Source organism: Trichoplusia ni, chromosome 13 (assembly GCF_003590095.1).
Source record: "Trichoplusia ni isolate ovarian cell line Hi5 chromosome 13, tn1, whole genome shotgun sequence".
In the NCBI taxonomy this organism is placed as follows: Eukaryota; Metazoa; Arthropoda; class Insecta; order Lepidoptera; family Noctuidae; genus Trichoplusia; species Trichoplusia ni.
Window position 1 is genome coordinate 10,391,873 of NC_039490.1, and position 13,960 is coordinate 10,405,832.

Consider the following 13,960-nt stretch of genomic DNA (forward strand, 5'->3'; position numbering starts at 1 on the left):
TCATTACAAAACTCGCACAACGCCCAACGAAATAAAATTTTAATGATGATTCATTTCCACATGCTTGTAACCAGACGCACACTGCATTAATCTCAGATTCTGAGAGTGCTGAATGGGCAACTTTTGTATTAGGTATAGTGAAGACAAGACAAATACTTATTTTTCTCTTTATTTTGTAGGACAATAACATTTGAAATACAAATTTTTGTATTTAATAATAAATTAAGTTATTTGAAATCAGTTCTGTTTAATAAACTAACTAGTTTACTCCCTTATAATAAATTGTGTTCTTATTCTTTATTGGATTTGGCTGCAGAAGCACATTGTGCAAATTTCGCATTTCATGCAGGACTGGCAGGAGACATGCGATGTTCCATAGGTTTAAATAAAATCTTAGGGAGTTAGGTAAAAAAACAACAATTTAAATATTAATTACATTTTATTATAATCTTACAACATTCTTGTAATAAAATACAATCAATTAAAAATTTAAACCTGCTTTGGTATTTCAAAACTTCATTATAACATAGCGTAAAAATAATAATTATTGTCTTTTAGTTCAATCGGTTCTTAAATAAGTATAAATTAATATCTATTTAATAAGCAGAAATTACACATAAATACAAAAAGAATTGCCGGATAAAAGTCTTTAGATTAGAATTCATAAATGCAGAGACATTGATTATGACAATGGTAGGTCGTAACGACCGTTAGACGTAGTTTTATCAAAAAGCGTTTCATTAGTTTATGAGATTTACCCAAATCTTTCACAATTTTATTTTGATTAATTTTTGGTCCAAACTCTGGCCACTTGAACGGCAACCATGTTAAGCTAGCAAGTAAAACAGTTAACACTATGTCCTGCTTCAATCGTAACTTTTTCTACCAACCATAAAGGTTATAACCTAAATAGAGGTAGCACATCAATACCACCTCGTGGTCCCTACCCTATTATCCGGTGGATCTTTTACACAGCAGTAGGAAGCCAGTACTCCGATGGATGCGAGGAACAGAGACAGGATGCTGACACCACAGATGGCGCCGGAGGTGATGTCATTAAGAGGGGTCCCTGGAAGAGGCTCCACTGACAGCAAGATGAGGAGACCGAAGGCGCTGAGCAGGGAGAATGATGAGAGGACTATGTAGCCTGGAAAAGAAGATTTTTTGTTATATAAGAGTCGAAATAAATACGTTCTGAAAAACAACGAGCATATTCAAACAAGATTCTAATGTAGTATATGCACGCAATTCAGTATTTGAATAATTGTTCAGACTTTGAAAGAGACTACATTCCTTCTCAGGGTAGTCAGATAGATAGGAACGACTCCCGCAGTAAGCAATTTGAACCAACCTGAGATATAGTTCCTGTTGGGCAGTAGATGCTGTCGCCTGACCCTGAATCCCAGCAGCCCGAGTAGGAAGCAGGTGAACCCTGACAGCACTCCGAAGTCCAAGTAATACCGTCTGCCGACCTGGAAGAAGATAAACAGAAGGTGTGTGAAAAAAACAGAAGTATGAAAAAATATTGTCAACATTTTAGTATGTAATTTTTTATTTATTTAACTAGCTGACAAAGTAAATGCCTTTTTCAAAAAGGGTATGAAAAAGAACGTCTGATTCTCAGATCCGATTACCAATGCACATAAAATTTTATGAGAATCGGTTATGCCGTTTCAGAGGAGTTCAAAGATAGGAGAATTTTAAACAATTTAGATCATTAATAATGTGTAGATTGGTCCAACTTTCTGTTTCTTTTTTCATCTGATTATGTTCCGTTATGTTACGTTTTAAATGTAAATTCAAATTTTATCAAAATCGGTCTAGCCGATTTATTATTGTATATTGCATTGTCATCGGGTTTGAATTACCCTGAAAATCACCATGCTAGCTTATCGGGAAGTGCCTCAAAATTGAAAAACAAAAATCTAACCGGAACGACAAGAAACAAACAGGAAAAGTGAGTGTAAACACATGGGTAAAATACTTACAGCATACATCATATAGAAGCTGAGGCCAGCAGTTAGGCCGCCGCACATGGTGAGCATCACGGCAGCTATGGTGAGGGAGGCGGCCGCTCCTGACATGGTCTTCACGCTGGAGAAGGATTTGTATGTGTCTTCGGAGTAGACTGATGGTGGTGCTGCCACTCTGGATATACGGATAGAATATTGTAATATCACATTCCACAACCTTCAAACTACGCCATCTAGTCTAAAACTAAGCGAAGCTTGTATTATGAGTAATAGCCAACTGATATTGATACTTATATATTTCTAAATACACACTAATTGTATATAAATAACACCCAGACACAAAGTTTGTTCCTTACAAATGATCGTGCTCTTCATAGAAACTTTTGTCCTGGGTGGGAATCGAACCGAAGACCTCCGGTATAGAATTCAGGGGGCTTAGACAAAGTAACAATTTAAAAACGATAACGAAGTTCGATAAGACATAAGCCGCGTCAAGTCACGTGGTCAAGCGTCATCGTTATCGCAAGTTGGTAGAGCCGCTAACCACTAGACCAAAAGTCCAGTCCAAGAATAGTTAAAAGATAAACATAGATATGAGTCATACCAGTTATAACTAACCACCATAATTAAACACCGTTTTATTTAAACCTGAACGCATAAACAAGGGTGTTATAAGCTTGACGTGTCTGTCTGTCTGTCTTTGGCATCATAGCTTCCGAACGGATTGACCGATTTGAATTTATTTTCTTTTGTATTGAAGGTGAATTATGGGCGAGTGTTCTTTTAGACATGTTTGATGAAAATCAGTCGAGTGGTGCCGAAAGATTTTTAATTTATTTTGCAGCGTCCTTGAGTAATCTAAATTGATTAAATTACTATACGTCCGCATGTGCTACTAATTTTATTGATATATTATAATTTTTTTAATATATATGTGACAGCGTGCCGGCTGTGGTGTTTCGTCACAAGGAAATTTCTCGTAGATGTTGAAAGCAGTTTATAAATCTTTGTCACTTAGTATTGTAAATTTAAAAAAATATAACTTACGGTCTAAACATATTTATATTTTTTATAGCAATTATACCTATAACCAATGACAAATAGGGGAAGTTGTACCATAATAGGACCCTTTTATAACAACCGCAATACAAAACTGCGAATTATAAAGTTAGCCCAACGGTTACAAAAACCCGTATGCCACGTGCGAGGCAGCTGTTCGAAGTTCAAATACCTGAAGCTTATCCAAATGCCATAAAAACAGCTTTTTTATCGACTGATAAGATTTGCCGCCAATTTTAATAGTCGATCGACTACTTAAGTCTTTTAATGTTTTTAACTGTATTTACTTTGTAATGTTATGTAGAATCTGCTAAGTAGGTAACCATTAAAATTCAAACATTCGTCTTCACAAATAAAGCAGTTATTTGTGAAATATGTTTAGTCCATACAATCCCATACAATCAATCCAAACACAATAATATAACAAAAACTCATCGTTATATAACAAAGTTTATCAAAAACTCATCGTTCATGTTTTTTAGTAGATATATAGCAAATGATTGAACTGTAAATATTTAACACTGTAGTTTCAATCCAAATAAGTGATAATTTGGATGTTGTTTCAAAATATTTATTAGTCTATTATTACGTTAAGAATTTTTACTTAATGCAAAATAAATAAGTTGACATACACAAAGAATATTGGCTGAATACAATATTATTTAGATCCCAAAAAATGATATTCTAAAATAAATTTTACACGATTGTAATAGGCCCTTAATGTCTAAATGAAAGTAAAAAAAAAACACAAACCTCGGTATAATAACAGCAGTATTCTTATCCTTCCTCTGACTCTCTCTCCTCCTATCATAATCTCTTCTCTCTCTGCTCATTTCTCTTTCCAATTCAAAACTCCTTTCTCTTCCTTTATCTCTAAAACTGGTCACAAACACATCGTGCCTTTCGAATCCTGGTATATCCATCTCTGGGACTCCATAGTTCAGTTTCTGCTGAGCTTTTGGAGAAATAGGAGAAGTATGTGCACTCGTTCTAGAAGTTAAATTAGCGCAGGACTTAGAAGGAGTCACTCCTTGAGTTGGAGTACTGGATACGAATTTCCTTGGGGTCTCAGAGTATTTGTTTTCAATAGACTTGTTCGGCGTCATTCTGACTGAAGGCTGACTGGCGTAGCTCTTCAATTTTCTCGGAGCTGATAGTAATTCGTGCAGCTTTTGTGTGGCAATCAAGTGTTTCTTCGACATCATTGGGGAAGTGAAGGTTACGTTACATTTTCTTGGTTCCTCGTCTTCAGACGGTACTATGGCATATCTATGAGTTTTCCCATTAACAGTTTTCACAATTTCCGTCGGAATCTCCTTCAATTCATGCTCATCAGGACCGTCAACATTATATTCTTCTATTTCTTCCTCTTTCGCTTGGACTATCCTCTTTTTTGTTGGAGAGTAGTCCACGATGTCATCAAAATCTTGTATGACCTCATATCTATGTTTCAGTCTACTGTCTTCTAGTCCATCGTCACTTTCAGCCTGTCTATCATACCTCGACTGCTTCTGTTGTCTAAACTGAGCCATTTCCAGATCCTCGCTCCTGGTTCTGCATCGAACAGACCTCGTGGGCTTATAGACTAAGGAGGATTGTCTCTGAAAAGACCTGTTTTGGAATTTGGGTGGTTTTGGCGGTAACTCTGGTGGTTCTTCTCTGAATCTTGGGGCACCAGCTGGTGACATACGGAGAGGGTTGTCAGAAATGTCAGTTCTCATGATCCTGTTGCTGATCTCGACTTTCCTCGGCGATATTGCACCTAACGGCGGCATTCTTCTGTCCGGTGAGATGATTTTCGTCATGCATCCCTTTTGAGCGAATATAACTTCGCTTTGGGAGCAAAAAGCTGGGTTTGAATAGTATTTGTACACGATTTTTGGTGAATCCATTTTGTTTTAAGCGTATTTCTTCCCCAGAGTCGTTAGTGCATGATTCCTGTACAAGGGTGCTTATAGGCGGAACCGTTTTGGTCTCCTGGTTTCTTTAAACTAAGTATTCTTTAGAATTATATTCACTTAGGTATTTTTTTAAGTTAAGTACCCTTTTCTAAACCGACTTTGTTCGTTTTAACCGACTACCGATAAGAGGGTTGTGTTTTTAATGTTTAACTTAGAGGTTTGAAACTTTTAGTTATATTTTTGAACTATACATTTAATTTATCCGTTACTTTATATCACTAGAACTTCACACTATAGATACTCACTAAAATTAATATAAATTATTATTATTATGATACACACGTCTGTATTCCTCAACGAATAACCGTCAACTGCCGAGGGATTCCATTTTCAAAAACACCGGGGTCGGAAACGGCGCTTGCGCACCCCTGCAAATGGGCACGCGCTGTTTAAATTACAAATTCAACACAAAATTGACAAGCGATATTCTAGCGTACACCTACAACTTTACAGTATAAAATCCTTTGGTAAACATTTGTCATTCATTTTAACATAATAAAGTATCCGTCTATTGCATTATAAGTTCTATTCTCATACCTTTAAAGTGTATTATTGTTTGTTTTGATAGTTTTAGAGTGGAAACTGGTATTTGTACCTTGTGCAATTATAGAATGAGCTTTCGATAAAGGTCTGCAGAGGGTCGTTAGTTAGGGTCCTGGACTTGGACCCTGTTTTATACAGTTATGGTGTAGACAGATAATAATAATTTATGGGCTAAGTATGTGAAAGAAGTAATCGGTAGCTTAAGCATATCATTTATATATGTGTGTCGATTTAGATATTTAAAAAAAATGGTTTGTTACTTTGGAAATAAGTTTTTGAGTTTCTGAAAATGTCACCCAAAGCTTAGCTTGCCAGTTCCTCTCTATGAGATTAAATAGATCGTTTTAATATTATCTGCGTTAAAAAAACGGTATTTAGAAGTTAAAATTACTTAAATTATTACATCTATACTTCTATACTAATATATAAAGCTGAAGAGTTTGTTTGTTTGTTTGAACGCGCTAATCTCAGGAACTACTGGTCCTAATTGAAAAATTCTTTTTGTGTTGAATAGACCATTCATCAAGGAAGGCTTTAGGATATAAACCATCACGCTGCGACTAATAGGAGCGAAGATACAAAGGAAAATGTGAAAAAATAGGGCAGGTATAAACCATAACTTATATCTTCTACCCACGGGGACGAAGTCGCGGGCAACAGCTAGTCTTTAAATAGATTTTTACCATACTACTTAATTACGATTTTAAAACGCTAGTACAGTGCTTTTTCGAATTACTTTTTACAAGAAACTCTCATTAACTTTAACATTTGAGGTATTGCTCTGAGTAGTTGAACCTAGTATTGAAAACAAAACACTCTAACCCTACATCAAATTTAAAACAAAACAAATCAATTAATTTTCTTCTCTATCACAAAACTATATGATTTATTTTCTCTCTCCTACATAACAGCACTCATCCCTGCTTACCCCACTTTCTCTAAGCACTAATATAATAGGGTAGCACGTGCCGTAACGGTCGCCGGCAGCTGTCGCCACGGCCAGCTGCAGCATGGGGCGCGCAACCTTTGGGTGTAGTTACGCCGTACATCAAGGCGTATTGTTATTTTGGATATGCAATAAAGAGATTTTATGCAAGAAAAAATTATAGATTTCAGTTCAGTTACCATCAATTGGTATATTGATAAATGTCTTAAAACTTTAAAAGCTCCTTTTAACCTCCTTTGGCAAGCTTCTACAGACTAAAATATCAAAATCTGTATTATGATAATGTGCAAAGAACTTCGCTAACTGATCTGACGTTAATACAATTGTTTAAGCATTTGAAATTATGTAAACAATGTTGGCCTCTTTGTATAATAACTCAGTTTGAAAATATTAGCGACTAAATTATTAAAATTGTGTTTATAGAAAAATATACACCAAGATTGTTCACTTTTTTTTTCAGAACTTAAACAAAGAGGATATTCGTTATTAAAGACACTTATTTTTCAATAAAAACTGTGCTCAACAATATACCATTAATTATATTAATCTTAAATTCATAAATAACATCGATTTATAGCAGCAAAAAACACATCCAATTTTACATAAAAACTTTAACAAAATGTTGACAGCCCCTGTCGCTACCCGACCCGCACCGTATTGACATTTTGAGATCCGAGCAAAAATCGATATGACCGACCTTCAAGCGCAAGAATATAAGCAGGAATATAATAATACGAAGTAATATTATGCTAGTATCAGCTGTTTTCATTCATGGAGGTTTATTGTAACTCTATAGCATTTGATTATGGCAGCCATGTTGAATTTATAGGACAAAAAAGTGGTAAAATTTTGTTCGTGGCCTGATATGAAATGAAATGAAATCATTTATTCTGTAAGTAGGATATATCATCACTTTTACATGTCTTCTTATTTTTTTGAGAACGCTGGAGTCGACTTATAGAATGTTGGAGTCGAATATACCTACGTGCAGAGAACCAAAAGTCAGGGTTTTTAAGTTGAAAACTTGTACAAAAATCTTAGCTTTTTATTACTCGATACAAACTATGGTACCTTTTTTAACCGACTTCTAAAATTTTTATTTGAGTTGTGCCTCTGTACGGCAGGGTTTTTTTGCAAAGTTCTTTAAGAATTACAATACTTCACAGTCTCATTTGTTATAACTATTTAAGCGGGTGTTTTAATAATTTTCTAAATCACACCTACCTACTTACTACAAAAATATGTATCCGTATTGCCTACTTAAGTGCACGAATTGACTTTTTTTAGTTTAATCCTTGTATTGCGGAGGCTTTCACAAACATTAAAGTCACAAGATCACTCAAACGGGATCGAGTATATAATTAATCTATATCTATATTTATATATACTAATATATAAAGCTGAAGAGTTTGTTTGTTTGTTCTTGAGGGCTTCTGATGAAATTGTACCCCAAAAAAATTCTACTTACCTTACAAAACAAGCTACTTTTGCAATACAATGAACTTTAATGTACTCGTCTTTATGAGACAGATGTCCTTTCTTATTATGTTACTGTTCAGTGAGTACGACGACACACCTGCGCAGGCGCCGGTTTAGTTCGACGACTCAGGGCTTAATCTCCATAATACTTAATTTGTAGAGTTTACTTGCGTTAAAAAACTTAAAATGTTTCATCGGGAGTCGAATCAACAATCATTTAATTAAACTTTTTATTGAAACGAAACTACTTTTACGGAATTTATCGCGGTGTAATTTCAGATTTTATGCCTTTTCGAAGGCGTTAATATACACCTAGTTCTGAAGCAGGAGAAGAGTAGAAGAGACTAGTATTAATTAACTGTTGTGCTGATGACTGGCTACATAGGGCAATAAATTTAATTTAATTAGGTTATGGAGGATGCAATGACTATGAGTTTAAGTTAAGTCGGTTATAGGAAAAGGTCCAGTGACCACAAGCAGCCCCTGTTCACGAGCATGACGCTAGGGCACAGATTACTAAATATTTACTACGTAAGCAAGGGTTAGCCGACTTAACGCGACACTGCACATATTGACAACTCAATCACTCAATTACACATTTATAAGTCACTATTATTAATTAAAAAGTTCCATTAGAAACTCCCACCAAAGAAACATGAAAACAAAATGCAGTCCTGAAAAGGACTTTGTCAAAATCAGGCCATTTCTCGGCCTTCATCACCTAACCTAAGCTTAAAGTTGAAAACTTCATCACTCACATGCCTATTGCCTTTTGGCAATAATATAACCTAAAAAATAATTCTACGAGTCAGAACTTTTCATAGTCTTCTTGGGCAGTAATATTGGGTTGATAGCTGGCAACACTCCTCCCTGAGAAATCGTGACTCCAGACAGCATTTTGTTGAGTTCCTCATCATTCCTGATCGCGAAGAGAATGTGTCGAGGGATCACTCTGCTCTTCTTGTTGTCTGAAGCGGCTTCGGCAGCTAATTCCAAGATTTCTGCTGACAGGTACTCCAAGGCTGCCGCCAGGTAGATCGGTGCCCCACTGCCTATCCTTGGTGCGTAGTTCCCTTTGCGTAGAATCTTGTGGATCCTTCCCACTGGGAACTGGAGACCAGCCCGCGAAGATCTCGATTTGTTCTTCTTTGAGATTTTAGTAGACATTTTAAGTTTTTTTTTTCTTTTCTTTCTAAAACATAGGAAAGTTTTGTGCTAGCTTGTTATGTAGATTTTTTGTTGGTTTTAGTTGTGAGTGGGGTACCTTGCTGGTATTTCTGGTGGACCAATAACGTGTTTGTATTATTTTGAATATTTCTGCGATGTTTGTGACGACTATATTAAAATTTATGTGTCGCCAGTCAGATTGTGCAGGATATCATTAGGTAATTTATACCTAATTAACGATTTTATACTTCGTAATTTGCAGAACGATGTTCGTACATTAATTTAATCAATGTCTTTCTATGCACTGTACTCAAAATAAATGTACTTTCCAACTTTCGGAAACACAGTTCATAGAAAATTAACATAAAATACGAATTCATTGTTTTTAGATACTTTGGCTCCTAGATACCTACACAAAACAAATGGCAAAATGAAAACTTTGCTTTAGATTGAATTCACCACCACCGTGATTTGATGATTGTAAACAAATACTCTCTAAAGAAATTCAAAGTTTAATAGATGAATAGAATAGATGAGTATCAATATACTTATGTGATTTAATTCAATGTTGTGATCGAAAAAGCATTTAATATAGAGTAATTTAGTTAAAATGTCAATCCATTGAATCAATTATTAAGAAGGTACTTAACTAAAAACATCTAAAATTACCCGCAAATACTAAGCAAAGAGCAGTGGGGATACGTGCTTTACTATATAAGCTGCGAAATAATCTCGCCTCTTCTAGTGACGATAGAAATGGCGCGAACGAAGCAAACAGCACGCAAGTCGACGGGAGGCAAGGCGCCGCGCAAGCAGCTGGCGACGAAGGCGGCCCGGAAGAGCGCCCCGGCCACCGGCGGCGTGAAGAAGCCGCACCGGTACCGGCCGGGGACGGTCGCGCTGCGCGAGATCCGCCGCTACCAGAAGAGCACGGAGCTGCTCATCAGGAAGCTGCCCTTCCAGCGCCTGGTGCGAGAGATCGCGCAGGACTTCAAGACGGACCTGCGCTTCCAGAGCTCGGCGGTCATGGCGCTGCAGGAGGCCAGCGAGGCCTACCTTGTGGGCCTGTTCGAGGACACCAACCTGTGCGCCATCCACGCCAAGCGGGTCACCATCATGCCCAAGGACATCCAGCTGGCCAGGCGGATCCGCGGGGAGAGGGCCTAGTCTCGCCTCGTTTCTTGAAGATTAGTTTTAGTATTTAAATTGACAAAGCCCTTTTCAGGGCTGCATATCAATTTGTTTCTCTTTACAGGTCGTCCAAATTTATGTTAATAACCGCCAAACCACGTTAGCTACAGTTCATGCTAACAAACGATAAAGTAAGTTTGCATTTAGTTTATTTCCAAACAAATAATAAATAAATAACAATGCTTAAAAATAAGCACTCCACAAGTTGATGTCGCTATGATCAGATAATGATTTCATGTGAAGAAAAACGAAATTTCCTAGTTTTCTATTCTTATGAGTACACGGTGTTATTGGTAACTTCAAATATTTTCACCTCCAACCAAGAAACAATACGTCATGCAGCCCTGAAAAGGACTTTGTCATCAGTGACAACACTTCAAATAAATAGAATATCTGTATAATAAACTCGAGTAAATAAATAGTTAAACATTGTGTAATCGTAGACTAGGCCCTCTCCCCACGGATCCGCCTGGCCAGCTGGATGTCCTTGGGCATGATGGTGACCCGCTTGGCGTGGATGGCGCACAGGTTGGTGTCCTCGAACAGGCCCACAAGGTAGGCCTCGCTGGCCTCCTGCAGCGCCATGACCGCCGAGCTCTGGAAGCGCAGGTCCGTCTTGAAGTCCTGCGCGATCTCTCGCACCAGGCGCTGGAAGGGCAGCTTCCTGATGAGCAGCTCCGTGCTCTTCTGGTAGCGGCGGATCTCGCGCAGCGCGACCGTCCCCGGCCGGTACCGGTGCGGCTTCTTCACGCCGCCGGTGGCCGGGGCGCTCTTCCGGGCCGCCTTCGTCGCCAGCTGCTTGCGCGGCGCCTTGCCTCCCGTCGACTTGCGTGCTGTTTGCTTCGTTCGCGCCATTTCTTTCGTCACTATAAGAGGCGAGATTATTTTGCAGCTTATATAGTAGAGCACGTATCCCCACTGCTATAGAAATGTTAATTTGTGGGTAGTTGTTAGTTGTTTCTTTTAAGATCACCGTATAGATAATTTATTTTTTTGGCAGTGGAATTTTCCATTACGTTGCCTTAACATATTAATATTATACTCCTCGGCGTCTTCTACTTCTAAACAAAACAGTGTCAATTTAGAACCGCTTATTTTTCACTTTGCATTTCACTGTAAGCAATTACAGTAAGTAAGTGTTTTATTTGAAATAGACAGTATTGTTTTGAATAAAAGGCAAAGAATTGAAAAAACTAATGGGCTTTACTCAAATGACGTTTCAAACGTCGTTATTATCTAGTGTTCAGGGCTGACATAACCCTCATTTGTGACATGCATAAATGCTTGTTCTACGCGGGCATCGAACGCTCGACACGTCACGCATAGTGGGTCAGCCATGGTGTCGTAAACCACTCTGCTATCCGTGCAATCAAATATACAAAAAAGGTTTTCTAATCCTGGGGATTGAAGTCGGGTCATCTCAAGCTGTCCGCGTCGTATTGTATCACGGATGTATGTACTATGAATATTGTACACAACACCTTAATATTTTGATTAATTTAAGTTTGGTTGACGTCTCCAAGAAACAGAACACATGCGGCCCTGAAAAGGGCCTTGTCAAAAAACCTAACCTTATTTCATTTCCAAATGTAACAATTAACGACAAAGTATAATTTATTTTGATATAACTAACTAACCTCAAATTTCATAACCTAAAAATTAACCGCCAAAACCGTACAGCGTTCTTCCTTGCCTCTTCAGAGCATAGACAACGTCCATCGCTGTCACCGTTTTTCTTTTCGCATGTTCAGTGTAGGTCACAGCATCGCGGATGACATTTTCAAGGAACACTTTTAAGACGCCGCGAGTTTCTTCGTAAATTAATCCGGAGATACGCTTTACACCGCCACGTCTTGCTAACCTTCTGATAGCTGGTTTCGTTATTCCTTGAATATTATCTCGAAGGACTTTTCGGTGACGTTTCGCGCCTCCTTTTCCTAAGCCCTTCCCGCCTTTTCCGCGACCTGTCATTTTGACGTTTGTTTTTTTTTTACACACACGGGCAAGGTTCGATACGAAATGAGGTTGGTCTTGAATGCGCGGTCTTTTATAGGTTCCAGTCGAATTGTTTTGGAATTTGTAGGTAGATTATAAAACTATTAATGAGTTATATTTTTTGTAACACCCACGTAAGATGATGAATAATTGAGAATGACTAAACTAATTACGTGTTTGTCATAATTTAAATCTATCCCGTAGGGACTTTTTTAGGTTATTTTATTCAATTTATTTGATATGTTAAAGATTATAACGTAGATATCAGTGTGAATTATCGAAAAACTTCATTATTTAATTTGACATTTTCTTATTGCGGTCTAGAGCTGCTGTTAAACCAAGGAAACGGTTTATAAGGTATATACTTAGATTGAGTATTTTTTTAAATAAGGTTAATATTTTAAGCTTAGTTCAGATGAACGCCTTAAAATGTATATTGACGTGGGTAAATCAGCTAAGCAACTTTTTAAATGATGGCAAACGTATCTCGGTATATTCCTGTGCATTTTTTTTTACTAAGACTAATTAAGAGCAAGGATAGTAATGGAGGTAAAACAAGGTGTTAAAGAAACACTACAATTGATATTTCAGGCTTACTGAATAAAAATTATTCCTAAAAACAGTTTATAAATTTAAATGGGTTTAAAAATCGTGTTAAAAATTTAGTAGTAAGTTAATAAAGTTAAGTATTCCTTTACCTTTATAAAGGTAGCTGAAAAGCGCATTGGTAGGTCGTAAAATATGATCAAATCAACATTCGAAAAGCGTCAACATTCTAGAATTTAAACGTCACTGATTGGTCGATTCGTGTTTTTAGCGAGGTACCCTATCCACAACTTACCAGCCATGAACGTCTATATAAGCCGTACAGAAAGAAATAATCAAGAAATAGTGTGACGAAATTTTGCCTAATAATACAAAACGAATTACATAACTTTTTGCATAACAGAAAAAAAATCAAGTACAAAATGGCGCCCGTGAAAGGACCAAAGAAGCCGCTCAAATCTATGGAAAAAGCAATCGAAAAACCGATATCAAAGTTAAAATCAAAGAAAAGTAAGAAAAAGAATTACCAGAGCTTCTCAATCTACCTGTACAAGCTACTTCGAACCGTCGCGAAAGATAACCTCGGCATTTCAAGAAAATCCATGCTCATTATGAACAATTTTGTCAACGACATGTTGGAAAAAATCGCCGAAGAAGCCGGAAGATTGGTCTCGCATAGCAAAAAAACCACATTAAGCAGCAGAGAAATACAGGCAGCTGTCAAACTTATAATACCAGGAGAGTTAGCAACACACGCCAATATAGAAGCCATGAAAGCAATCAGTATGTATCACAAGAGTCATGAACGGGACGCGGCGACGAAAATTTAAAAAAGAAAAAAGTTAGGTTAGAATTTGAAGAAGGTTTAATGTAACATATTAAAATGACATTTGTAATTAATAATTTAATTCTGTTGTATTTTTTATGATATTGTATGTTTAATAAATAATCATTTTGTAAAATATTGTATTTATGTAAATAGTATCTAACTAGGTAAATAAAAAAATAATTCGAGAATTGTTTTGAGTGTTAACTACCGATTTAAATAAATGTTTTATATCATATCAAATTGTTTTTTTTATTCAATGAAAACGTTATGA

The 13,960-nt window shown here is 36.9% G+C and overlaps 6 protein-coding genes across 6 annotated transcripts; 2 read left to right on the forward strand and 4 right to left on the reverse strand.

The window, feature by feature from the left end:
- Positions 1 to 420: 420 nt before the first annotated feature.
- Positions 421 to 5,290, reverse strand: LOC113500314. The gene is made up of 4 exons (XM_026881060.1): positions 3,786 to 5,290; positions 1,989 to 2,148; positions 1,352 to 1,472; positions 421 to 1,147 (listed from the first exon to the last, which is right to left on the reverse strand). Exons 1-4 carry the CDS (start codon positions 4,922 to 4,924, stop codon positions 924 to 926), a joined length of 1,644 nt encoding a protein of 547 aa, XP_026736861.1. The 5' UTR covers positions 4,925 to 5,290; the 3' UTR covers positions 421 to 923.
- Positions 5,291 to 8,628: 3,338 nt separating this feature from the next.
- LOC113500076 (histone H2A, sperm-like) lies at positions 8,629 to 9,169 on the reverse strand. Its single transcript, XM_026880746.1, has one exon. The coding sequence runs from the start codon at positions 9,126 to 9,128 to the stop codon at positions 8,763 to 8,765; it is 366 nt and encodes a 121-aa protein (XP_026736547.1). The 5' UTR covers positions 9,129 to 9,169; the 3' UTR covers positions 8,629 to 8,762.
- A 682-nt stretch (positions 9,170 to 9,851) lies between these two features.
- On the forward strand, positions 9,852 to 10,359 carry LOC113500074 (histone H3). Its single transcript, XM_026880744.1, has one exon. The coding sequence runs from the start codon at positions 9,885 to 9,887 to the stop codon at positions 10,293 to 10,295; it is 411 nt and encodes a 136-aa protein (XP_026736545.1). The 5' UTR covers positions 9,852 to 9,884; the 3' UTR covers positions 10,296 to 10,359.
- Positions 10,360 to 10,694: 335 nt separating this feature from the next.
- LOC113500075 (histone H3) lies at positions 10,695 to 11,199 on the reverse strand. Its single transcript, XM_026880745.1, has one exon. The coding sequence runs from the start codon at positions 11,172 to 11,174 to the stop codon at positions 10,764 to 10,766; it is 411 nt and encodes a 136-aa protein (XP_026736546.1). The 5' UTR covers positions 11,175 to 11,199; the 3' UTR covers positions 10,695 to 10,763.
- Positions 11,200 to 11,853: 654 nt separating this feature from the next.
- Positions 11,854 to 12,351, reverse strand: LOC113500078 (histone H4). The gene has a single exon (XM_026880747.1). The coding sequence runs from the start codon at positions 12,288 to 12,290 to the stop codon at positions 11,979 to 11,981; it is 312 nt and encodes a 103-aa protein (XP_026736548.1). The 5' UTR covers positions 12,291 to 12,351; the 3' UTR covers positions 11,854 to 11,978.
- Positions 12,352 to 13,179: 828 nt separating this feature from the next.
- On the forward strand, positions 13,180 to 13,822 carry LOC113500104 (late histone H2B.L4-like). Its single transcript, XM_026880777.1, has one exon. It carries the CDS (start codon positions 13,283 to 13,285, stop codon positions 13,688 to 13,690), a length of 408 nt encoding a protein of 135 aa, XP_026736578.1. The 5' UTR covers positions 13,180 to 13,282; the 3' UTR covers positions 13,691 to 13,822.
- The last annotated feature ends 138 nt before the right edge of the window (positions 13,823 to 13,960 follow it).